Consider the following 26,279-nt stretch of genomic DNA (forward strand, 5'->3'; position numbering starts at 1 on the left):
GACAGCTGCCAGGCAGGGAGCACCAGAGGAGACCTCCTGAGGTGCCCTGCGGAGTAGTAAAAGGATGTTGATGTTATGTGCTACAAAGCCTACTTGAACTTCATGTCTCCCATACAATGTATAAACTCAGGGGGGGGGAAAAAAAAATAAAAGCTTTTTCCCCCCTGCCTTCCTGTCCTCCAAACTCTGCCTTCCCTCTGCAGTTAATTTGAAATGTTTCACCACTTCCACCCAAAAGAAATACGTTGTCAGGCCACACTGAATGTCCAGTGAACTGTGCAACCCCATTGTCCTCAGTGAAATCCATGAAAAAACGTGAGTGATACCTGTAAAACCCGTTGACTTCTGATGGCTTTGAGTAGGAGACTGCTCAGCAATTGTACTGATGCTGATGTTACTGATGATGCACCAGTTTTCTCTCTGTGTTGGTTCTGTTGCGTTAACAGAAACCCAAAGGACCACGGAGACAGCCTGATTTCGTCTGCGCACGGTGACCCGCCCCAAACACCAGGAGAAAGCTTGTTTCCAACAGCGCACATTCGCTCTGGTTCCATGTCCTGCCTTCCTCCTACTCACACTTTCGGGGAAGAGCAGCAGCAGGCAGCGCGCCGCGAAGGAGCAGCAAGCAGTGCCCGTCCATGCCCCGACTGCACCAACCGGCGGCCAGGGCCGTGGATTGTGCGGGGCTCCTTCTGCCGGTTCGGCCGCGGCAGGGCAGAGCGAGGCGGGGCCCAGCGCGCCCGCCGGGGCTGGGTCCGGGCACCCCGCGCCCTGCTCCGACCAAGCGCCGGGCAGGTCGTGCTGCCGCCGGGAGCCGCGTCCCGGCCGCCGGCCCCGCTCCCCGGCGGGGACCGGCGACTGCCCCCGCCCCGTCCGCGCTGCCCGGCGCCCCGCGGAGCCGGCCGGCTGCCCCCGCCCCGCTGCACCGCCCCGCGCCTCAGGAGCGGGGAGGCAGCGCCGCCACCGCCCCGCCCGCCGCCGCGCGCCGGGGCAGGCGCCGAGCAGGTGGCCGCAGGCAGCGGGCAGCGCCGCGGCATGTGAGCGGCCCCCGGCTCGCCGCTCGGCCGCGCTCCCCCGGGAAGGCAGCACCGGCCCCCCTGCCCTGCCCTGCCCTGCCCTGCGCTCGCCGGGCCGGCCGCGGAGGCAGGGCGCCCGCAGCGGGAGCCCGGCGGCGGCCGAGGGCTGAGCGCCGCGCCCCGCCGGGGGGCGGCCGTGGCGGAGAGCGGAGAGGAGGAGGAGGAGGAGGAGGAGGAGGAGGAGGAGGAAGGCTGCGCGGGGCCGGAGGGACGCGGGAGCCCCCCGGCTGTGCAGGATGAAAGTCACCGTGTGCTTCGGGAGGACGCGGGTGGTCGTGCCCTGCGGGGACGGGAACATGAAAGTTTTCAGTCTGATCCAGCAAGCGGTGACCCGGTACAAGAAGGCGATCGCCAAGGTGAGGGGCGCGGGGAGCGGCGCCCGCGATCAATATGGCGCTTCCCGGAGCGGGGAGGGAAGCGAGGGGGAAAGTCCGGGCTGCTCCGCCGGGGCGGCGGGAGCGGGGCCGGGCGCGGCTGGCGGAGCCCGCCGGGGAGCGTGTGCCCGGCGCCGCCGAGGGGAGCCGGGGGGGGGGGCAGCGAGGCGGGGGGGTGGGGGGCGGCCCGTCCGCGACGGCCAGCGCGGCCCCAGCGCGGCTCCCCGCGGGCGCCTGGCGGGCCTCGGCCCTTTGTTCGCCGGTGCCTGGCGGCGAGGTGGCGGCCGCCGGGGGTGTCGGTGCGGGAGGCGCCCGAGCCCGGCCGGGAAGGGGGCGAGGGGGCCGGCGGTGCCGGGTCTGCCCCGGGGCGGGCGGCGGGGCCGAGGCGCCGCGGACTGGGCGGGAGTCGCCGCGGAGGGCTGGAAATCCAGCCCCAGGCTTCCCGGCCCTCCAGGCCCGGCGGGGAGGGCGGTGGGAGGGGAGCCCGCCGCAGGGGCGTCCGGCGGCGGGCCGTCCCCCCGCGCCGGACCAGGGTCCGGGGGGACCCCGCAGCAGCGCGGCCGCCCGCGCAGCCTCCGCGCCTGCCCCGCTGCCGTGGGGCTGTGTGGGGGAGGCTCCGCGTGTGCGTGATGCATCCGCGGTGCCCCGGGGTGCAGGGAGCGCCGGCCCGGCCCGCGGCGGGGCTGATCCCGAGTGCCGCCTGCGCTCCCTCAGCCCCATGTTGAAATCCCTGGCTGTGGGTGTGCAGGCGGTTGCACGCTTGGCTTTCCCTCCATAGGCGACTTGTTGGGCTTTGTTTTCTTTCTTTGCTCTTTTTTCTTTCTGTACTTTCTTCTTGTTGCTGCAAACTTCTTTTTAATCAACTGGTTTGTTGGGACAACATGACCGTCTTTGGCTGAGAACTTGAGCAGCGCACTTCCCCTTTGCTCTACCCGATCCATCTAAGTCGTTGAGTGTGCTTTTTGCCCGTATTTACACTTCTGAACCTGGAAGTTTTGCTTTGGCAAATGCTGACTCCCAGGCTCTCTGAAACCTGCAGCGGAAGGAACACTGCGGACAGTATATTGATTGGTTTGAAGTGACTCCCAAGAAAATTTTTAAGATCAGTTTTCTCAGAGAGAATTACAGCTGCTGGGAGGAGAAAAGTAACTGAGGTTCCCATCAACCTCCCCACTTGATTCCTGAAGAACATGGTTTTGGAGAGGACAAACACATTCAATATGTATTTTTATTATTCCTCTTGTGATTCCAGTTGTGAATTCCAGATTCCAAATCTGATTCCAGATCCAGTTGTGATTCTGGCTGGAAAAAAAGAGTAAAATGATTCACTAGGATATGGCCTTGGCAGCATACCGCCCGTTATTTATATACGGCAGTTAATGCACATGGCAATCTACCTGCATGTAGGAGACAGTGGCCGAAAGTACCTTTCTGGTTAAGGTAAACCAGTGGACAGTAAAGTGTGTCCCTTGGGGGAACACCGAATGCCTCATTGGGCCATTCGGATAAGAAGTGTTTCAGAATTTGTTCATCATCATTACAACATTAATAAAATTAGTTATTTTGATGTGTAACTCATGTGGCACTGGGCTGTGTCCTGGTTTCCAGCTGTTAAATTGCATTAAGGGATGGCAATTACATTCTGCAGCATAATGTTAAGCCTGGAAGTGATTGCAGCAGGAGAAACACATGCAGGTCAGTGGGAAGAGGTTACGTGATTGCAAACGGTGTGGGTTTGTTCAGGAAAAAAGTGGCCCACTTGTGGAAACACGAAAAAAAATTAATGTAACTCTTCTTTGAATATGCTGACGTTGTTTATTAAAAAGACGGTTTGTAGAGGTGTAGCCAGACTTTGACTGGCCCCTAGTCCCCAGAGCTCCTGATCCTGGGTTTAAAATGACACGGTGGTTTTATTTATTAGTATTTATATGGTGGTTATGCTGTATGCCACTGGTATGGACTTGAGGTAGCCGTAATTACTGAGATTGTTTCTATTATATGGCAATACTGTGCTTGAAAACACAGTAGCAGAGTTCATGAGCTTTCTCTGAGTGTTTTACACAGTTGCTGTCAAACCTTACTTTTAACTTAAATTCACTGAAGATTTTCTGTGGCAATGTTTAGGTAGTAAGGAGGTGGATCCTCAGTGTCTCCTAAGTAAATGAACAGTGCTGTTTGCTGTGCTTGCTGTAGAGTAACATAGTAATTTTATGGTTTCAATGGCAGAATTTCATAGATGACTGTCTTTTTATAGCAGTTAGGTGGTTTCTTTCTATGCTACTGTAGCAAATGAGCAAATCTTTACTTCAGAAAGAAACAAGGGAGGGGACAAAGTAATTCCTAAACTGAGAGGCTGAAAGTATGTGTGCACATATGAAGGTACGATCTGGCAGCTGGTATCAAGCTGACAGTGAAATCTGCTTCACCACCACTGTGCTGTTATGGAAAAAAGCATATCTGGTGGAAGATTATTCAAAATATTTGAATTAAGTTTATGGTTTTCATACTTACAGGAAAACCAGCATTTCTCATCCTGCAAAAATGTGTGTGTCTGTTGTATGCAGCAGCTCTTTCAGGAGAACCACTTGAAGCCTCTGAGAACTGAGTTGTCAGCCCTTCTCAGATTACCTCCCACTTTGTCATGGTTTCCAGGTTGTGATTAGCAGTAAGTGATCTGCACCATGAGCAGTTCTGACGAACCTGTGCAATCCTGGTGAGGCAGCCTGGCATTGTGCTTGCCAGGAGCGAGTAACTTCAAAATTTGACCTCAGCTTGAATTTTTCTGACTTGGTATTCTTTAGGTTGAATAGACTTGGTGAGAATGAAAAAAGCACTTACAGAAAATAATCCAGATAATAGTAAGGTTCTCCTCTTGGTAAAATTTTAAGACTTAAAAAGCATATGGGTAACGCACCTAGTTATGGCAGTTAGTTCTGGATTTGTAAAGCTCAAAAAATTCATCATGGATTAACGCTGCTGTTAATACTAAATCCTTAAGTGTGGAATAAGTTATTAATATGACAGGCCGTGCTTGAAAGTTGGTCTGTGTAGCATGTATAGGAAATCTTTCTGTTCCTTTGCTTTTATTCCGAAGGAAGCTTTGGGTCTGAAATGTGATCCATTTTTCTGCAAGTTGTGTTTGTGGTGAACAAACAAGCAAATGACAAGAGACATTTAAAAAGTCCACCTTGGCCAGGGCAACTGGAGTTGGCAAAAATGGATCACGCTTATTGAAACCTTGTTTGCATGGTGGCACGCTAATGATGCTCTGTTTGTGTGGCCGGACTGGCGCAGCCTCTGGCACGATTTCTGAGTGAGTGTTAAATGAGTACAGTGTGGGCAGGGGGCAACTGGCCTGAGAAATGGTAGATGTATTTTCCAAACCCTGCTTGTCAGGGGCTCTGCAGGTTTTGTGTTGATGTAGTTCTGCTCATGGCTTCCTAGCAATTAATTTGATGATTAAAAAAAATGCTGGTGAGAAGGTAAGAGGCATTTTGAGGGGGGAAAGTCAGCCACACATGACTGGCTTAACATTAATGGTAAGAGATGGTGGGCTACCCCAAAAGGGAGCAGACCGAATTTACCACATGGTTGACCATAACCTAGTGTTAAAGTGGGGAAAACTTTAATTAAAATGATGTATCAAGTAACCTTTTATCAAAAAGAATTAATTGTGTGTTCTGTAGCTTTGGTTTGATCTGGTTGTAGCCAGAGACCTTTCTGACTTTTTTTGGTGACTTTTGACTGTCACCATAATCTCTGTGTGCTTTGGGTTTTTTAGGATATTGTAAGCATTTCACGTTTTACCTTCTTTTTCTTACAAATATGAATAAGCATGCATAGGTAATGGGTAGGTATAATATTTTTTTAATACTTATTTTTAGCACTGCTGTGTTGTCTTTGAGTGATAAATGAGCACAGTAAACAAGAATATGAAATAGGAAATCATACATTTACATGAGTTGTTCAGTCTGTACAGGGATCATTTGGTCTCTGTGATAGTTCAGTGTGATGTCCTGCGTATCATGAGCTTGTAGTGATGTTCCTAGACCTCGTATATAACCCTGATTTTCTAATTAAAATAAGTAAATTAACGGTTTTCCTGCTGAATCAAAAAGATTTTAGGAGGACTGTTTTGAAACACCTTTCCTCTCCCCCTAACCAAAAGCTGTGGGAGTTGAAGCGTTCGGGGGGTTGTGTAGTTGTATGGAACAGTGCTTGAATTTTTAATTTAAAAACTGCAGTACATGAATATTTGTGAAAAGAAATTGTAATCTGCTCTTTGATAGCATTTGAAGGCAGTTGCTGATAAGAGACCAGAACTCAAGGAAAGTTGGCTGTGCAAGCAAAGGTAACAGGTGTCAAATGACCATATTCTCACTTAATTTGTACATAGGAAGCTTAGGCCACCCGGAGCTTAAAGCTCCACCTCTTTGGTAGGTCTGATATTCATTGGTGGCAAAGTGTGAGAAGGGGAAGGTTGTAGTCTCAGTGAATGTGTAAAGCTTTTTTTTTCCTGTTTTTGATTTTTTTTCCCCTGGGAAAGAAAAGTCCCCTGGGACTTCTCAGATTATTTGCTTAAAAGTCAGGTCCCAGACAGCAGGTTGTCTTCCAGGTATACAACAGCGACTTTCATGCTTTTTATGTTCTGCAGAGCAAACAGTTTCACAGTTGCTCGTGAGTGTGTTACTTGGGGCATCATTTATAGGCTCTAATACACAGGGGTGGGTCAATATAAAAATCTGCCGATTTTACTTGGGTTTTGTATTGGTCTTGGCACATTCTCCACTCGAGCCTGGCTGCTGGGTTTTAGGCACAAGCTTAGCTGAGTCCTCCACATGCCCCTTTAGAATTGTAATGAAAACATTCAAGGGCAATAGTAGCTAAATTTAGCATAAAAAGGATTTTTAATTTTTTTTTAATTAGATTTCATTTTGATATTTGCGTAAATCTTGAGCCTGTTTAAGTAGATAGTAGATAAGTCTTGTAAGTCTTACAAGCTGTTTTCAGAATGTGCAGGAACCTTCTCCACCCCAAAAAGGAACCAAAAACCCAAAAAATCCCTCTCACCCCAGCTGCTCAGTTGACTGTTGGTTTACTTCTAGCTGACATCATCAGGATGAAGTCTCTGGGCTCCGCATTTAATATTGGATGGATAGTATTTCAATGATTTACCTGAGGTCAACCAGGAGAGCCCAGATTCCCTGGGGCTGCCAGCAATTTTCTCAAGCTGACTCTTGACCTCTTCACTGATGTTGGGCTCCCAACAGTGGCAGTGAAAACCCAGCTGACATGTAATGTCACTGTGCTGTGGCTTGGTGAAAGCTGCGAACAGCAGTGGAGAGCTGCTAATTTAAGGAAGAAGAGTGCTGAAATGGGTCACGATTGCTTCATGTTTAGAGAGCTGTTGCGTGATCCTGCAGGTTTGGGAGTTGGTGCTGGAAATGCAAGGCTATGTCTTGCATAAAGCGATTCAATTCCCTCCACTCATTATGGAAAACTTCCTTTTAACCTCTTCTCTCCAATTCCCTCTGTTTTTTTCAGCCAGATGAATGTTTTCCTGTTGTTGTCCGCATCCATGAACACAGGTAACTCTCAGGTGTTGCACGAGAAGTTGCAGGGTGAAGGTAGGAATGAACCTTTGGATGGAGTGTGGCAGCGGCTGCGGAGGTCCCTTGCATGGGGACTTCGCTGTTCAGCGGTACTGTGCCCGAGGGGACCTGTGGCTTGGAAGGCTGGGAGCTGCACAAGCCCTGCCGTATGTACCCTAGGCAGGGCTTTGCTGCAGCCCCTCTCTGCCAGGTCTTGCCTGTGTTCAGCCACCACTGGTACAAGGGAGGAGGCTTGTCTTTGGGAGGCCTGAGAGCCACACCGTTTGAGCAAGCAGGGTAAATGCTTTTGGGATCATTCAAGGCTAATAAAGAGGAAGACTGAATTCTGTAGTGCTTATGAAGAGGGGCATAAAAGTGGACAGCATGCAAGCCCTTCGACTTTGAAGGTGTTTTCAGTAAAGGGTATGTGTGGTACTACTGTGGTTGGCTGATGTGAGCAGTACCTATCTTTAGCTGGATGGGATACATCATTGCTTTCAGTTTGGCATTATGTGGTTTCTCAGTATTTCAGCATTACTTAACGGTGATCAAAGTGAAGTGTGTGTTTGTGGAAGAGTGGCTTGACAGTGATTTCCCTTTGAGCAAACGCACCATTCAGCTGCTGTGAGCAATTCCTGTAGCTCTGAGGGGATGACTGCGGAGGAGCCTGTGAAAGTGCTCAGTGTGTTCCGAGAACAGTTCCTGGAGGCAGTTTGGGGTTAGGGAGTTGCCAGCCTTTCTTCTCCTGGGCGATAGCCTTCCACCAGTGGAAAACCATCTGATTCTCATAGCTTTTTACGCTTCAACTTTGGTTATAACAATTGCAGATGTTTTAGTTCTGTTATAAAAACACCACTGGAAGTAACACTTTCTCAGTTGTACCAGACTATGACTGTGATTTTGGTTGTGGCACATTTAATCTGGTAAAATAAGGTGGAGTAAATGGGGGAGAAAAGCTGGTGATGTTAGTTATACAGAATATGGTTCATGTAGCTTTAAAACAATTTCCTGGTTCTTCAAAGGAAAACAAACCTTTTCATCCAAATATAAATTGAATGGATAAAACATGCAACAATGCTGAACCAATGCTTATGTATATTGAAAATAAAGTGGAATTCTTCTAACATCCATCCAGAGTATAGCACAGATGTTCTCACTCAGAAATATTTTGTGAGCAGCAAGAAAATAAAAAGTGGAGCAAAAAGTATTAAAAAATTCTGCAAGATACTGTAGGGCATCTGTGCTTTAATTTTTTTTTCCCCTCCTTTTTAATATACATTATATTTTCCTTGTTTCTCTGAGGTCATCTTACTGTAATGCTCAGCAAGTCTGGTACTGGAAGATAGATAAAAAAACAAAAAACCAAACTGCCTTTGAGCTAAGTTACATAATCTGGTGGTGCTGTTTAAAAAAATGAGAAAGGGAAAAAAAGAATACAGCAGCACAGACGTACATAATACTAGTCAAAATGACGAATATCACTAGTGGAAAAGAAATAAGTCAAATTCTAAATTGGGGGAAAAATAATTTTAAATTAACAGTGTACATTAAGGCCTTTTTGGTTTTTTGAGATAATAATTAATTTTACTTGTTACAATACTTTACCAATATCAGATTTTTTCCTATTGGTAGCCTTAGTTATTTTTTCAAAATGGTTCCAGGTATTTGTTAAATCAGAAATAATTTTAGTAACTATTTTGTTCCGGTATTTGCCATTGTTCTTTTTTAATCAGGTAGCAGGTACATGACAGTAACTTATTTCCTACTTCAGTTCCTTATTGTAAAGTGGTACACATTAATAACCTATTTAGTCCCAAACAAGAGGAGAAATGTATCCCTACTAAAAACTCTTGGACTAGATCCCTCACGCTGCATCTCAGGGCCGGGGTCTCCAGTGGAGGGGAAGAGTAATAAAGACCAAGTGCGTTTCTGTGCAAGGGGGAGCGACTCTTGCTGCCCAGGAGCAGAGATGAGCATCCCATGGAGCTGGGCCCTGGGGTGCTGCTGTGTTCCTGCCAGGCACCATGCTCTGGTGCTGGAGCTCTGGTGCGGGAGCTCTGCTGCTGTAGCAGTTGGCTAGTGTCGCCTCCTGGATCTTTGCGTCTCTAGCTCATCAGGACTTTTATGGTAACAGAGACAGGGCTGGCAGAAGGGAAATGGCTGTGGGGAGAAGGGTGGTCTTCTGTAGGGGAGGAAAAAAAGGATGGGATGACCTTGGAGACTGGCAAAAGGAAACGCTTTTGGGGTAATGGTAGATGGTGTAACTCCTGGTGCCTTTCGATTCACATGAGAGGGAAATAGGAGTTTGCATGGAAGCAAGACAGTAATGGAGTAAATTAAGTACTGATAAATATAAAGAGCTGAAGATGGGAAGAAACTGGTTAACTTGGTGCCCTGAAGGTAAGTGGTCAATTTAGGAAGAGAATGAAAAATTGACCTCAGTGGCACAACAGATGTCATCCAAAAGGCTTTCTTTCTAAAAAGAAACCTGTGGAATTTACTATAGGAAGCTTCCCTTTTTGGGCAATAAGGTTAGTGAAAGTAGTGAATCTCTGATTTGGTAGGGAAAATAGACACTGTTCTGGAAAAGCAATGTCACATTTTTGGACATACTTTCCACATTCTCTCACGCTTAGCCTGCTGCTGATGCAGCGAGATTTTGAATCCTTTGCAGGAGGAGCGAGCTGGTACATTGTTAGCAGTTTTCTTTTTAAGTGGCCACATTTATAGGATTTTTGTTCTGGGTATGCATGTCTTTACAGACTCAGAATGGCAATTTAAAATGTTTCTGGTGTTCGTGTTGTATTACTAATAAGAGGAAAAAAAAGTTACGTGGGTATAAAATGTTTTAAATGGAGATAGGACTTTCGGGAGTGTCTATATGTTTGTGTGCGCGCCCACTTAGGTGTTTTCATTTGTTTGAAGAAACGTAGCCACATTTGCTAAATGAAAAAGTAGTTTCACCTTACCCCATCTTTTTTGCATGTGCTTTCAAAGTTGTTAAGTTACTCTATCTTCCCCCTAGGCAAAGGCCACATAATGTTTTTTTCTTCTCTACTAAATGTCAGAAGCAATATCCTACTTGTGAGAAACTTGCAGAGATACACCTCTTTGTGCATATAATGAGAAGAATGACTTTGTTCCAAGTTCTTGGAGTCCTCCTGAACAGGAAGGAGAAGGAGCAGAATTTAATGAAGTATGGAAAAATTACTTTTAGTGATGCTGGACTGTCACTGAGACCAAGTAGCCTGAAAGTTTTGTTGCTATAACAACTTAAATGACAGTTAAAAAAAAAAAAAAAAAAGAAAAGAATAAATTGGAAGCTTCAGAACCTTTAGCTTCTTTAATAAACCGCTAAGTGGAATAACAAGGCTTGATGTAATTTGGTCTCTCCAAGAACCTGTTGTACCAAACATTATTTGCATTTTTTTAAGTGTGCATTTGTTTGTGCTGTCAGTTTTTTCCCCTCTGCCTTCCTGTGAAGACTGCTCGCCTGCAGCTGCGAGCACTGGGAAAGCGGCCAGCTGCCAAGTACCAAAAGAAGAAGAATTTAAGCAGTCGGGCTGCGGTGGCCCGGCTGTAGTGGCCAGGCTGCAGTGGCCAGCTGTTCCTGGTGAATGAGGCTCTGGCTTCAGCGCTGCGTGCAGCCTGCGAAGATGAAGAGGGAAGGGATTTTAACCCCTTGAATTTGTCTCCATCTTTTGGCAGTACCAGGCTGCTGGAAGACTGCTAGCCTCAAGTGTTAGGCTTTGCTGAAAGTTAAAAAATATTGTGGAATTGTAGTAATTTAGCCAGTTGGACAGTAGTCATCTACATACATCTCACTTATTCTGTGGGACGTTTCTGCCTCTTATAGAGAGGTGAGCGCTGGGTAGGAGGAGTAATGCTGCTGCTTTCTGAGGGAGACGAGAGGAGCCTGGTCCAGTGGTGGCTTACCCAGGGTGAGGTGCCTGCTTCTGCAGGGCTCTTGTGAGGCACGTGCGAGGGGGCTCGTTGCTCAGGTGGCAGCTCGGATTTGGATCAAGGTGAGGATGTGTCCAAGTTAATTGTTTATTGCTGACGAAGATGGTGCTTCTGTTGCTGCACTGTAGGTCCGAGGCGGCTGGTGACAGGGGAAAGGAAAAGTCTCAGCCCAAGAGGCTCCTCCACTGTCCTTACTCAGTTAGAGAGAGTCCTGTCTTCTGGGCATGGTGCAAGTTCAGAGCGTCTTTTCCAAATCCTATATTGAACATTCTTTTCTGGCATTAAGAACACTAATTTGAGAAGATGGGTTTCATGTTTTCTGCCCTCACAGAGTTACCTTAACAGCAGCTTTTAATTGCTTTTTCTAGTTTTTCTTCAAATGAAAAATAGCACAGATAAATGTGGTCTTTAATAATTCTGGAAAATTTGAAGTCTGAACTAAGAAATTGCAAGAAAAAGTGGATTGGGTGAAATAAGAGCTTTTAAATTTGGAATTGTCTCTTAGCATAGGCTCTGTGTTGTAAAACAGCCAGTGAACATGGTTTTAAATGTCTATAACTGTGTGTATGCAAAATATTTGTATGTTTAAGTGCTGTCATTTGTTTAAAGAGAAAACCTTCTATATTTTCTAGACGTAGCTAAATTGGTCTAAAAGGAAAATGTTATGTCTGTATGTAAAACAGTGTATTTAACTTGTGGTTATATTAGGCAATGGAGTAGTCTCACCCTGTGCCCAGCAATCACTCAAGAACATAATGCTTTGGTAAACTAAACCCAGATGTTAATGTGTGAAATGTTATTGTAATCAGTGTCTTATAAATCTCTCCTTTATTAGTATAGTTGTTTGAAGTAAATGCCTGATGACCCTTTTGTTGCTTTGGTGTAGCCACAAAATGTCTTGTTAGCTTGAAGCCCCCCTGCTAAATTGAAAGCCACAGATAATGAGTATCCAGTATTGTATCTTTTGGGGTTTATAAAATATTTAGCTGAAAAGGCTCCTGGTCCTCACCCTGTCTCTGTGGGGGTAAGACATTTCCTTTGCTGGTGGAATTCCCTAGCTGAGGAATGGGAGCTAGCTTGGACAAAAAGTTAATTTATGTCTAGTTAAATATTCTTTTGATATTTGAATATGAAGTAATTAGCTTGGATGTAATGCTGTTCACCTTTTAGGATTTGAAGAAGTCTAAACAAGCTGCTGAAGGGAACTGTATCATAAATCCACTTCTGAAATATTTTTTGAGGGTTGTGTATTTCAGATGGAGACTTAAGTCTGCTTTTTGTGGCGTTATTTTTTTGGTGGCCAGTGACTGGTGGGAGAAGTGCTGAGCTAAGTGGTTAAGGAAAAGTTTGGGCAGTGGTCTGGTATCTTCCTGCAGGCCAGATGGGGTGATCAGATAGAGCCATGTGGGAATCCCCTTTCTAAAAATGCTCTCAAGGTGGCTGTATGATTGCTTAACGCATGGATGCTACTCATCTGACTTTAAAAAAAAATATGTAGCTTAATATTTACCATGGCCATCTACTGTACTTGAGCCCAATTTTTAGGAAATTTTGTTCTAGATTACTTCCATTTCAGTACTTGCTTGGTCTCATAGCGGAACAAAATAAAAAAGGGGGATTTTTTTTTCTTTGTTTTGTGTGAAAGTTATTAAACTATTTTGAATCTATAAATCATAATAGCTAATTTTGTAACATGTATGTCCTGTTTTACAGGTGGTCTGTGTATCCCTTTAGCAGACCATGTACTATCTCTCTGATGAGACAGTGTGTCAAGACTGCTCTAACTCTAGCTGCCTTCACAAGTTGCTTCTGATTCAGTGTGCCAGTGTTTTGTTGCCTTCTGAAAGGCTTTGTTTCCAAAGGTTGGTGGATGCCAAAGACATTGTGAATAGAGATCCATTTTAAGAGACAATGAGTACACATTTTTTTCTTGATCGCTTTTGGAGATTAAAGTTGTGTGTGATACTGAAATAAAAAAAAGAGTTTTTCTGTAACTAATTAATGTTTTAGAAGGATGCCAGTTTTCATCCAGAATTTTCCTGTCGCTTTTTCAACAAAGTGTGTTGTTCCTTTCTGAACTCAGGTGTGGAGTGTAATAATTCACTTTGTGTTTTGTGTTATTCTGCAGTGTAAGCTACAAACTGAGATAGGGAGCAGAGATCTGAAATCAGTTTATAATAAACAGCCCTTTGCAGCCTGCTTTTCACCTGATGCACTACTCAGAAAGCTGGCCTTCAGTGAAGACCATATGGCTTCAGATTTGTAAACTGTTCCGAGGTGCAATAAATAGGAGGGTCTGTTCTTTGCAATTGCAAATTGTGCCTTTCTTAGCATCAACAGCAAAATGGGTGAGCCTGGTGCTGCTCGCCTGCCTGCTTTGCAGCGCGTGGGGAGCTGTAAAATCAAACACTGAGTTCAAAGATGCCGAGACTTACCTATTTTGACTTTGTAGCTCCCCTCTCCCTCCCTCTGAATAAGTAGGCCTACAAATCCAACATGATATGTAAAAGCAAAGTTGTGGAGTCCTCCCCCTGCCTCTTGCATCTTTATATATAGTTTGTTCTGCAGACCAGATTGTCACACCTGCTACTAGCCTCCTTCAGAGAGCAGATTGCAGCCTTGCAACTACGTGCTCCTAACATCTGTTGGTGATACACCAGCAGCAGGACAAGGCTTTTAGCTTCGATCGGCTCTGCTGGTGTGGGAATGTTGTTAAAGGGAGAAGGGAGAAACAAAGTATCAGACTAATTTTGAAATAAATGTAAAGTAAATACACAGAAGGAAAAAGTGGAACTAATAAAATTTACCACTTCATTTTTTTTTTTAAAGCATGGATTTTGATGCGTGTTATGCTCAGTACAGGAGAACTCCACTAATTAAAACTAGATCTGTGTTTTATTACTTCTTAGGCCACTTTAATGGTGATGATACTATTTAGCAAGCACTTCATATCACTTTTCAAGTAATTTTTATAGCTGTGTACTGGCATAGGACCTGTCCCTTTGGGAAGCCTTTGGAAATCAGCTAATAAAATCCACTTGAAATTCAAATGTTTAGAAGCATGGAGACTTTTCCTCTTTGTGTCTTTACTTACACCATTGCCCTGGTCATGGCCGTGGACTTGAATTTCCAGAGCTGTATCCAGACTCGCTGCTGCTGTGCTTGCTGTGTGCCATACAGGCACCAGCTCCGCTACTGCAAAGTGAGTGGAAGCTCTGATTCGCAATGCTGTTGGGCTGCCATGGCATATTCCTCTCTAGTAGATTCATGGTTTTTATAGCTTGCTTTCATTATAGGATGAACTTCTTCAAATTGCCTTTATTTTTAACATGGAGGTAAGATTATGCATACAGGTTGTACAAGTTATTAGAAAAGACCAAATATTTCGTGTCCCTGTACAGTTAAAAGATTCACTAACTCAGCTGTAATTCAGTAATCAGAATGTCTTCAGAGAAGTTTAATGTGACTTCAGTAATAGATTGTAAAAAAATTAATGAGAGGTACTTTTTTTGTGACAGCTATTCCACACTCCATTTTAACAAAATTCCAAGAGCACAGCAACCTGAGGTATGGAAAGAGGTATATGTAATGTAGAAATGAATAGAGGAGACTATAAATGCTTTGGCTAGGATTTAAGACGACAGTTGCAGTGTCTTTTGGTTCCTTTCAGAAGCGTTGACTGAATCCTGTGGTGAAGATACAGGAAATATCTAGTTAGTTTTGCTTCACTGATGCTGTGGTTTGAGAAGGGAAATGTATCTGTCAATGCCCTGCTTTTTCAGGTGTGAAATCGGAGCACAGAGTAGGAACAGGTTCCTTTTAATCACATCTCTCCCAGCGCAGCCCTGCATTAAGTGGGAAGCCCTGTAGGTTTATTGCAAATACAGATGACGGGAACGGGAGCACTCACCTGGGAGCAGCGATGTATATTCCTGTGGCTCATTCTTTGCGAGGACCTTGTTAACTGCATTTCACAACAGCATGATGTTAATTGCAGTGAGCGGGTAATTGCATAAAGTCCTTCTGTGGTTTGTTCTCTGCATCTTTGTGTTACCTTAGGAAAGAGAAAAGTACTTTGCTGTACTGGTCATCTGTGCTGTAGCAAAGCTGTGATGTACCCATCAGTTATAACAGTGTGCAACACCCAAACTAGGAGCAAGGAGATGGGTCTCCAGTGCCTTTTCTTAATCTGGTAATTTCCTTCTGTACTTTACCACCGTCTCCCTTCAAAAACCAAATCTGCAAACAAACGTCATAGCATGAGTTTGGCAAGTACATAATTAGCCCCATGGAGCGCGTGGAGAAGGGAGGCACGGGAGGTCGCTGGCTGGTCCAGGACCACACAAGCAGTTCTGCACTGAGCTGGAAATAAAGTGCCGACCTGCTGACTCCTTAACCGCAAGACTGTCTTTCCCCTCTAGTAGGGATGTGGTAAAATATCGCTGTATTTAATCCTTCTGCTCTCCTGTAGCTCAGCCTCTGTATGAAAAGATGCGCCACGCTTCGCCAAGCTGAAATGGGAATATTTTGTGGTAATTGACTGTTGAAAATAAAGTCTCTTCCTCTTAGAAAAGTGTGGACTCCATCGTGTTAAACTGCTTAATAATTTCTATTTCTTATGTAATTTTTTTCAATCTACTCATGCTGTGGTTGAAACTTATGTAGTAATCTGTACTTGGCAGTAAGAATGCTGATTCCAATATTGCATACTTGTTTAAATGTTTATAACAGAATGAAAGCAAAGGAAATGCTTATGTTTGACTTTAGTATAGCTATCTAAAGTGATTTATGAATAATGATTTTTTTTTTTTTAAAGCTAAGTGATACACTGAAGCCAGAAGGAGATCTATCAGTGATGTATTTGGCTTAAACATCAGAAATTTAGAGAAGGCAGAATATTGATCCATGCTAGTGAAATTTAAATCGGGTTTGGTTTTTTTTTCTCATTAAAGTGCTGTAATTTTCTTGTAATACAGGAGTGTTGTAAGTAAGATGATCATGGGCAAAAAAATCTGAGATAGTCAGTAAGTGCTCTAATAGTGTTCAGCTGACACTGGTAAGAAAGAGTTGTCTGCATGTGTACACGTTCATTTTAGATTGATGGGGTTAATTGCCTGGGTCTCAACTTTGCATGTAGACTACTGTGCTACTGATGCTGATTTAAAAGGAACTCAATCTACCAAAACTTTTTAATCCCTTCTGCATGCAGTGCTGAAGACAGCATGTTTTCTCCTTGTAGGTGTAAGCTTTCATGATTATAATGTCATATTCAGGATCTCTATATTAAGGATAAGGAAACATGCAGAGATGCAGTAGGGCTGGAGACAGCAAACAAGGGAGTGCTTGCTATAGTACATATCAAGTAATAATAATGCTAAGTCCTGAATATTGGGATATTGCAAATTATAATTTTGCCCCAACCAGTTTTTTAAATGATTGGTTTGAGTTTAGTAAGTGGTGATTTATTCTTTTGTGTTCTAAAAAATATGCTACAGCACAACTGCAGTTTATTATTACCACTTTTGTTGAAGCCTTCAGGTTCTGTTAACAGCTGTCATAGTCGTCATGTGGTCTCCAGCTTTTTGCAAAAATGCAGCTGGTGGACTATGCAAATGGAAGCATTTACTAAATGATTTTAGATGACATTATAACTATTGTTCATCTTTTGCCTTTAGACTTTGTATTTTCAAGCGACTCTATACGCCTTTGACAAACACTGTTATTAGGCATGGGGACATACAATGCAAAGTCATTTCCTGGAACTGGATAGTCTGAGAGATTTCAGTAACAAATATCTCTAATGATTTACACGTATCATTTTGTGTCTCTTCCTTGTGGCATATCCCTCTTGCTCTAGACATCTCTCTTCATTAGAAAGCCCCTGAGAAAATAAAAGCTGCTTATATTTAGATTTAAGCATCCTGAAGTTAACAGTGATGATGCTTTGCTTCCTTTGCTGCCTCTGGAAACAGAGCTATTTCTGACCTGTTCAGTGGCAGCGGTGTTCCTGGCCTTTTCATCAAAATTAGTTCTGTTCTACTAGTTCCTAGCCTCTACTATTTTTTCTGGTGTGGTTTCTGATTCTTGCAATTGATTGTTGCATGACAACGTCCTCTTCTCTCATGCACGCTATATGCATGTTGAAGGCTCTGGTTTAGAAGGTTTACTGGTTCTTGTGCATTTCTGATTTACATAATGATGCTATGGGAAGAAATAATGGAGAAAGTCTTACCTCAGTTGTAGTCATTGCCTCATCTGCTGTGTCTTGCAGTAGAAGAATGCAAGTGGTTATAAATAGTGTATAAACTTCTCTTCCTTTACTCTGTCACATACATGTATAGGGTGGTGTGTGTGGGGTTTTTTTTTTTTTTAAAAAGGCTGTCTTTGGGCTTCTTTTTTGCTGTCTCAAAACCAGGCTATTCACTATACCAGCACAGTAATCAAGGAATTCTGTACTGTCCTATTAATCTTGCATCCTGATTACATGAGCTGTTCCTTAAGGCATGCAATAACAAAACAAAAAGGGTTACTGGTGTGCAGGAATGATTACAGCAATGTGCTCTCTGTCCGGCCTCTCTCATGCTCTTACGTGCCGTTCTGTTCTCATATGCCTGAACTTGCCGTGTGAGGAGGATGCAGATGGACAGATTTTTCAGCTGCCAGCAGTACTGTCACGGGAATCCTGCAGATGCTATCGAGTCAGGAGTTTTAACAAAAAGTTGACTTTTATTCGAAGCAGTTGAACTGCAATGCATGGTGAAGAATGACTACGTGGTGGTAGGACTCTGCCAGTTCAGATGTTGCTTCTTTTCTGTTTGCTCTGTAGTTTGTAAGTGGGATATGTTTCTAAATTGAGATTGTTCTGATAATGATTTAAAAGGATATTTCTGTGTCTGTTCTATCCCAGGATGTATTTATACTGAATTTGTACACCATTAAATAACTTTAAACTCATGTGTGTGCTTTTTAACAGCTAGTGAAACTTTTTTTCACATAAACACTTTTACTAATTTTAAGAGGATGTATAGTCCGCATTTCAGCAATGACAGAAAATACATTGGATGAGCTTATTGCCAAGTAAGCTGGATATAGAAATCAATATTAGGAAAAAAAACCCCCAAATGATTAATGTGAAGGAGGGGAAATAATTTAGTTAAAAATGTAAGTAGGTAATTGTATTATACAACTATATAGTTTTCACTAAGTACAAAGTCTATAAAATCAGGTATGTTCAATGACTTACAGGTTGCTCAAAAGTGACTGTGATCTGAGTCAACTGAACTTCTTTCATAAGGGAAAGCGGCATATCCTGAGGATCAGAAACACTGAAGGACACTCCTTTTTTGAATCTTATGTTTCCAGATGGAAAGGGAAATGTTCTCATTTTTCTCCCTCTTCCTTTCCCCTCAGCCGCACTCCCTTCCCCTCCCCCCAGGAATTGATTGTAGCTGTAGAGCTAACAAGGGTAGACTGTCTGCTTTCACAAACCAAGCATGCTTCCATACAATTGTGCTATTTGCTTGCTGCTTTATCAGTCCAGGGCAAACTGTTCAATCTATTTTTTTACAGCACGTCCTTTTTATTACACTTGTACAGAGCACGGGCTTGGCTGGTAACGTTCAGCTGGACTGTGTACAAAAAAATCAATAGGAGTCATCCCAGCTCTATCGGCCACTGAAATAACATCTGCTTTTCTGTTTTAAAAAGCCAATTTGCGTTTTTCCCCATATCTCATCTGCAAAGAATAAAAACTTTGCAAACATCCTACAGTTCGTGCTGTATGAATAAATTGAGAAAATAGTCTGCTATGTCTTTGGAATTTGACATTTAAATATTGAATCCGAAAGGTAGAGCATCTGAAAGAGAAAACAAAACCACTTTTGAGTCTTGGCATGAGCATATATGGGACCAGTCCCCTACAGGAGAATGATTGCTGTTGTGGCGTGTTATGTGATCAGGGTCGCATTTGGTTAGAAACTTGGTAGAAACACCCTGAAATCAGCAGAATTGTGTCCGGGCAGAGGGATCTGCCAGTAAAGCTGTCAAATTCTGGAACTAAACTCTTAACAGCATACGTTTTGCATTATATGACTTGCAGTTTCTTCAGGCAGCAGCCCTGCAGTTGAATTCATGTCATGTCATGAAATACGTGCAATGTAACTCCCCACCATGAGCAGAGGTGGCCTTGATCCCAAGGGTGACCCTGTGCAGTTCCCAGCTTTGAGCAAGGCTGGTGCTTTTGGTATGGCTGGATAACTGGGAATTACTTGTGTGCAGAGGCAGCAGGCAATTGGGGTGGGAAGGAGAGAGAAGGATGTATTTGTACGAAGCTGTTATGTGACCTGTCTGTATCTGTAAGCCTGCTCTTTGGAGATGGTGAATGTCACTGATGTCACTTGCTTGGGTCACTCTGCAGTAATACCTGGGGAGGGAGGTGCTACATGGGTGACTCTGATATCCAGGGCTGGAGGGGACCTTATGCTTTGTTAGCCTGACTGCATGTCATTACCCTTCTTGGAGTTCCTGTGGGGTGACGTGCCTAAGCGCGCGACAGCTGCTCTTGAACAACTGTCAAAGTTCCCTAGAGATGGCTCTGCTGTGGTTTGAAGGACCTACTGAAATTGAAGCCAACGCATTTCTAGGTAAATGCCCTGGTGAGTGATCTTCTTGCTACTGAGAACGTGCAGGGTATTCCCAGTCTGTTTTCAGCCTTGTATTATGTCTTGTGTTGAAGCCAGCGTGGTAGGTCTTTCGTCTTCAGGAGCGGATTCTGTCTGAACTTTTCTGGTGGCACTGGAGGTCCCTGTGAATCAGATTCTTACGTGCCTGTGGATACTTGCAGGTTCTGTGGTGATATTCTTCCTTCCTCTTCTGGATAAATAGTTGAAACCAAGTATTATCAATACGGAAAACTGAAGAGAAAAAGGGTAATGCGGTAAGAGACTACATTTGATCTTGCAAAGGTTTCTCTTCAGATGCAGTCTCACTATCTTTATTTGGTCTCTGGATAATCACAGGATTGAATTTCATTGGATTTTAGTTACAGGAACAGAGTCCATAATTAAGGAGTAAAGTAAATGGTCCTGAAGGTCAGGTTACTGATGTTTTGAGGAGTTACTTAAGTGACTCTGCTTAATTTTTGTTCAACTGTTGAACTTCCATGGGCTTTTATTGTTTATTTTTTCTTTTAAAATTGTCACTCTTGCGCTTGCACACACATACAAAGGCCCTGCTGAAGTAGAGTTTTGCTGTTGTCTTATCCAGCGACAATTTGGGGTTTGTTCTCAAAAATCACAGAAGTTTCTAGAATGTGTTTGGAGTGGCCCACTGAAACGTGTATCAGTGCTTTCCTGTGATGGAGAGACTCCATACGAGTACCATTTCTCTTCAGGGTGGAGGAGTGGTGGTGCATGGAGATGCTCAGTTACTCAGAAGTCTGGCTGTTCCACTGTAACAGGTTGGGTTGAGCATGCAGTTTAGTTTTGGGGTGAGTTCGTGCTACTGGCATCAGCTCCTGTAGATGGCCTGCTTCCCCTCATGGGCGAGGGGTGAGATTTCGGCCTTCCTGCTGGTTTGGGTGATGTGGTCCCAGTGAGAGGGCTGCTCTTCAATTGCTGATGAATTGCATGAGCGTAAGGATCTGCAGGATGGCTACCTCCTTTCTAGAGAAAGAAATCCACAATGATATAAACCAGTAATTTTTCTTCTAAATTTTGTTTTCTGAAGTTCTGCTGATTCACTGTTCATGCTCATGAGCAATGCACATGCTTTCTGTGGTGTCTTTGCCTTTGCAGCTTTGTGCCTACAGATGTTAAAACTCTTTCTCTTTGAAAGAAGCCCATTCACTGGTGCATGGAGTCAGCAATTCAGATAGCTGTTTGCAAGGGCAAAAGAAAAACCAAAAAAGTCTGAGCATGATTTTATGGTATTTGGCAATCAGCTTTCACACAAGAAATGAAGCTCTTTTAGCATCCACAAGCATTGGTGTCTCTAGGCTCTCACAAATGTGCAACACTGGCTGCTTTAGCAATACGCGCCTCTTGAGCAAGTGGGACAGGGGATGTTGCCAGCTGGCCATGAGTTCAGGATGAGAGATCTAAGAAACCACAGGTCTCGTAACTCCACACGCTCAAGAGTCAACACAACAGTTACTTTAGCACATTTATCCATTTTATATTTTAGATTTAGGATCATGAGTGGCGAGTTCTTAAGATTTGCATTCACGTAGCCTTGTGTATTGACAGCTGTCTTTCACTACTGACAGTCTTGAGAAACACATACTGTATCTTATTGCCTGGAAGCCACCTCAGATACACACGTTGCTCTCACTCATTCGCTGCACAGAAGTGCTGTAGTAATTGTAATAGAACAAGCTTGGTGATAATTTCATTGTAATCAAGTACTGGCGTATCTCATGCTCTTTACCGGATATATATTCCACACCCTCTCCCCATCCCCACCCCACCCCCCCCCAATATATGATTTAGGTTAAAAATTGTCCATTTGCAGCAGTGAATATGGTTCTGAAGACTAAGCAAAATGTTAATTTTAACATGGGACATCTTATGTTTCCTGGACTGAGCCTTGTTAGAGAATATACAGACTCCTCCTGCTATTGCTATTTCACAAAATTAATATTCATCCCCCCAAAAGTTAGTATTTTTTAATAATCTTAATAATAAAAAAACCCTCAAAACTTTACTGCCTTGTGATGTGTAGTATCTCTTTTTATTTAATGAAATTATGCCAGACACTTAGTGAGCGCTCTGAACTTACGTAATACAAAGTGTGGATCGTTGTGAAAGAAACCAAACCCAGTATCTTTGCTGAGGGTAAATGCACTGCTGGTTAAAGGTGTATCTTTGCAATCGGAAGCCCACAATAAATGAAATAGTGAATCAGCTAGCACGATAAATGAGTCAGGCAGCTAGCCCTGTTCGCGTGAGGGAGTGTGTGTGTGGACTCTGAGCACAACAGGGCTGTGTTGAAGTTGCAGGCGTGTGTTCAGACAGTATGTTGAACTTGCACACTCACACCGAGGTGGGAGTGTGTACCAAGGTGCCTGTGAGAAGGAACAAAAAGGTCATGTTGCCTTCAACAGGGAGAATAAAGGCTCATACTTGTCAGGATTTAGCCATAGAGTGTGTTTGCCACTATTACGTCTAATGTCAGAGTGTGTGAGAGCTATTGTACATCACTAGATGTGCACACTGCCATCACCAAAATCCTTACCCTTGTTTTTGTTTCATATTCCATACTGAGAGTTAAAGCCCAGTTTGGAAGTTACCCAGGTTGGTTTGTGTAACTGTCAGCTTCTCTTGGATAGTTTAAGATACTTTTGTAGCACAGTTTCTTGTATTAAATGCTGTTGCTGTACACAGGGACTCTGCACAAAGCTCTGATTGCAGTTCTTTTTCTTATTGATGTTACAAATCTATGCCTTCATTCTAAGATAGGTTATCTTCACCTCTCTTACCCCAGAGAAGTTTCATGTGTAGAGCAGAGTTCATGTAGCTTAACTGTTAGTCTACAAGGCTGGTGTCTACATCTGGTCTGGGTACCACAGGTTTTGTTTAGAGGCGATGCAGAGAAATACATAATTTTAAGATGTGATTCACCTTGCCCTGACGTAGCCATGTGAAATAGCTCACTTTTTAGAGTTTGGGAGCTGGCTGCAGCATGCCTGCAATTACTTAGGCACACACGATTCCAGTGCAGACTGTCCAGGTTGCTCCAGTGGATCTCATCCATTACATATGTCCTCTTGTCTCAAGTCCCCTTATACAGCAGCGTGTGATCTTGCTGAGTGGCTGCTTGCTCTGTGTAAAAGTAAGCATATGCATGGAAAAAACTCAAGCTACCTCCCCAAAAATCTCTGCTGCTAGCTCATTGTGTGGCCATAGGTAGGTTGTACTTTTTCCTTACTTTGGATAAAAATGTTCACGCCTTGCAGGATGGTGTGAGGGCTGGATGACGTCTGTATGAGATTGTATTTCTCAACTCATTGCTGAAGTACAGACTTCTCTGGGGAGTACTCAACTCCATGGAGCTGAACCATGTTGAGAAATGCTTCTTTGTGTCTGTTCTTGGGAGGAGGGATGAGGACTCCCCAGCTCCTCCCACTTGAGGCATTTACCTTTATTTCATCAATAATTGGACTTTTTTTTTTTTTTAAGGTCAGCCACTTATGAATCAAAATTTTTAGAAAAATCATACATACATTTTTCTAAATAAGCTCAGATAAGCTTTCCAAACCCAACAGCTATTAGTTCAAGGTTAAAAAAGGAGCATAATAACCCGTTCATATCTATCATCTAATTTTTTTTCTCTTTGCTGCTTCCTAGTTGGATAAAACTTAACACTGACTTTGTTACAAATGGTAGAAGAAATAATTTAAAATTACTTATTTCAACCAAGCAATGCACTGAACTGAAATGTGTTTCAAGATCTGCATCCCTGCTCTTTCCACAACTTTGAAACCAGATAGCTAAGTGGTGACGGGATAGAGGCAAATGGATTTTACACATGCCTTACTCTTACATATGAGATGTGATGAATAAATATTGAGAGCCCTGGAAAAAAGTGTAAGAGAAGTACCACGTTGTATAACCACTTCTGTGTAGTGAAAAGTGGTGTCAATCAGATACGTAGGCATGTTGCAGCAGATCCAGAAGCTGTTTGAAAAGAAATCAGGGCAATTGTTCCTTCTAATATAAACATTTTGTAACTCTAATTAAAAGGTATAAGAACAAAAACAGTTGTTCTTGCAAGTAGCGAGTTGATATATAGTGTGTTGGGGGAAACAAACTGTGTAGTTATGCAATTTATATAATGCAATGTAAAAAATAAAGTTGTTCTTAGTGGAATGCCGTTATGGTTGTAGTCAGTGTCAGGTAACCCTAATATACAGACAACCTGTTACAAAGAAAAGCAGGTCTATAAAGTTGCAGGCTGCTACTTGCACTATTTTGGAGTAAAGTTGAAGCTAACGGCTTGGCAGTATTGGTAAATTTGGTATTAAAACTTTTTACAGTTCTTTATAAGAGTTTAAGAAGGAAATCTTCCATTATATCTGTAATGTCTTGGCATAAATACTATCACCCACAGTCAAGTTGTCACCATATGTTGAATTCAGAAGTACTGAGAGGTGAAATACTAATTTGCAGTCCTGAAGTGTAATGTTTCCAGTTCAGGAGGGACAAGCATCAGGAGTTTTATACCACTGCTAGTGTTATCCTTGAACTGAGGTTTTTGTAATCCCTATTGTTGGAATATTTCTTGCTTGCCATTGCTTAGCAAAATACTGAGAATTGTTTCAGGGCTGTGAACCTATCGCTTTCCAAGCCTGTAGTTTACCACTGAAACAAAATTTTAACTGCCAGAGCTGTATTGTGTTGAATTTACAGAGTCTGGAAAATGAAAATAGATTTCTGTTGGTTGCTCTGCAAGCCATGTCTTAACTTACGTGAGCAATGAAAAACCCTACTGCAACCCGGTACTTTTTAACCTAGTGATCATAAAATCCTTTTAGAAAGCCTTTTTTTTTTTTTTTTAATTTAATTAAGCAAACCCTCACAAACCCCACCTTCTTTCTCAAGGCTGGGTACTGGTATGTCTATCAGGGAGCTTTCTCTTTGGTTCTGCACTGCTTCTCACCGTAATCCTTCATAATTCCTCCTTGGTATCACTGGTTCATTATTATTACTATTTTTCCCAGTATGGCTCTTAGCCAGTGTTCTTCCCCACAGGATTTAAGTGTGTGTTTGTATGTTGGGTTAGCAGATGAAGCATATGTGGTGGTAGGCACTGAGCACTTGGGAACACAGATGATATTTTAAAGCAATTGTGCTCCTCAGTGCAGACAGTCCCTGTGATCTTTGCCTTTCTTCCTCAATTTCCATTTGGCTTTGTAATCCTGCTCTGTTCTTGTGAACACTGATGTTTATAGTGGTGTGTACTGAAATTAATTTATAGTATTGTTACTATAGTCAGTGAATATATACATGAATTAGTGAAATTCATGCATGGTATTGTTACTGTGAAGCCAGAAGAGCTGCTTACATGATGCTGGCGGTATGCGTTTTTGAACTCGGGGCTGTTTGTGTCCTTAAAAAAGATGTTTTATAGCTGCAAGATCTTGTTCCTGTGGATCCATCAAATAAAAGTGCCCAATTAAAGGTGACAAATCTGAATTTACAGCATTTTTCCTGTGGGTAGTGTGAGCAAATACAAAGTACCATGAACTGCAATTACTATGAAACAGTAAATCTGGATGTAGGGAGTTAGTGATCAAGTGCCAGAGAACCCGTTGGTATGGCTAAATGCTGTTGAAGGGTGAAAGATGCTTTGCCATCTGCAGTGACCTGGGACGCAGTCTGGATGGCACATTGGGTATTCAGAGTAAAAACCAAGCGCCTTGCTGATGCACAAAACCTGCCTGGTCAGGCCTTGCTAGCGTGAAAGTTCACACCGGGTAAATTCTAAAATTCTGAGTTTAATACTTACTTCCTTGAAGTTTTTAATTTCTCAGATTATTCACTTCAGACATTTGCACAAATTTGAGGTTCTGGGAACTCTTGCTGTGCCAACAACATTGCCAGGCCGATACAAGTGGGCTTTGAACGTCTTGAAGTTAATAGTGGTTTGGAATGAGGTATTCAAATTAGCAACTCCCAGCCTTAAAACGGACTGCTCTAAAATCTTTTATGTTCTGCATGGTGGATGTTCAACATAGAAGTTATTATGAATTATTTAGGATGTCTCCACTCATTAGGTGCTGGTCTCTGAGTGAAAGAAATACTACTATCTAACATTGTAAAAATATATACCAGTATCAATGCTGGCCAGAAGAAGAAATTCTTCCTTCCAGGGAAAATTTATTAGGTGTATCTCTTTTAATTACATTGCATTCAGATGTTGCTTATTTTACTGTAAGTTAAAAGATTATGGGGGAAAAAATGACGTGGGGAAACTCTCAAAAACCGTTAGGAGGAATTGCATACTTCATCAGGGAGTTCAGTGTACAGTTGCCTGCCATGATTGTATGCTTCGGCTTTCTCATTTCCACCATTTCCTCTTAATTCGGAGTGGTCCTCTGCCCTCTCGGCCCTCTAGCCTGGGTTTTGAACTGTGGTTTACGAACACTTACAAGAACTGCCGTTACTTTGTAAAATGGAGTATACTTTCAGAACTGGTAGGTAGCTGGGGTGGGGGATCCTCCAACTTTTATGGTTTTGGTTTTTATTTTTTTGATACCATCACTGGCAGTGAAATCA

At 43.2% G+C, this 26,279-nt stretch overlaps 1 protein-coding gene across 8 annotated transcripts in view; it reads left to right on the top strand.

Moving 5' to 3' along the window:
• The first annotated feature begins 1,312 nt into the window (after window positions 1-1,312).
• PARD3 (par-3 family cell polarity regulator) overlaps window positions 1,313-26,279 on the top strand; it is a 458,445-nt gene continuing 433,478 nt past the window's right edge. For all 8 annotated transcript variants that reach the window (XM_059818399.1, XM_059818402.1, XM_059818398.1 and 5 more), the window contains exon 1: window positions 1,313-1,432. In XM_059818399.1, coding sequence (XP_059674382.1) covers window positions 1,313-1,432 — 120 coding nt within the window. The remainder of the gene's footprint in view (window positions 1,433-26,279) is intronic.

The sequence above is a fragment of the Gavia stellata genome, chromosome 6 (assembly GCF_030936135.1).
Source record: "Gavia stellata isolate bGavSte3 chromosome 6, bGavSte3.hap2, whole genome shotgun sequence".
Classification (NCBI taxonomy): domain Eukaryota; kingdom Metazoa; phylum Chordata; class Aves; order Gaviiformes; family Gaviidae; genus Gavia; species Gavia stellata.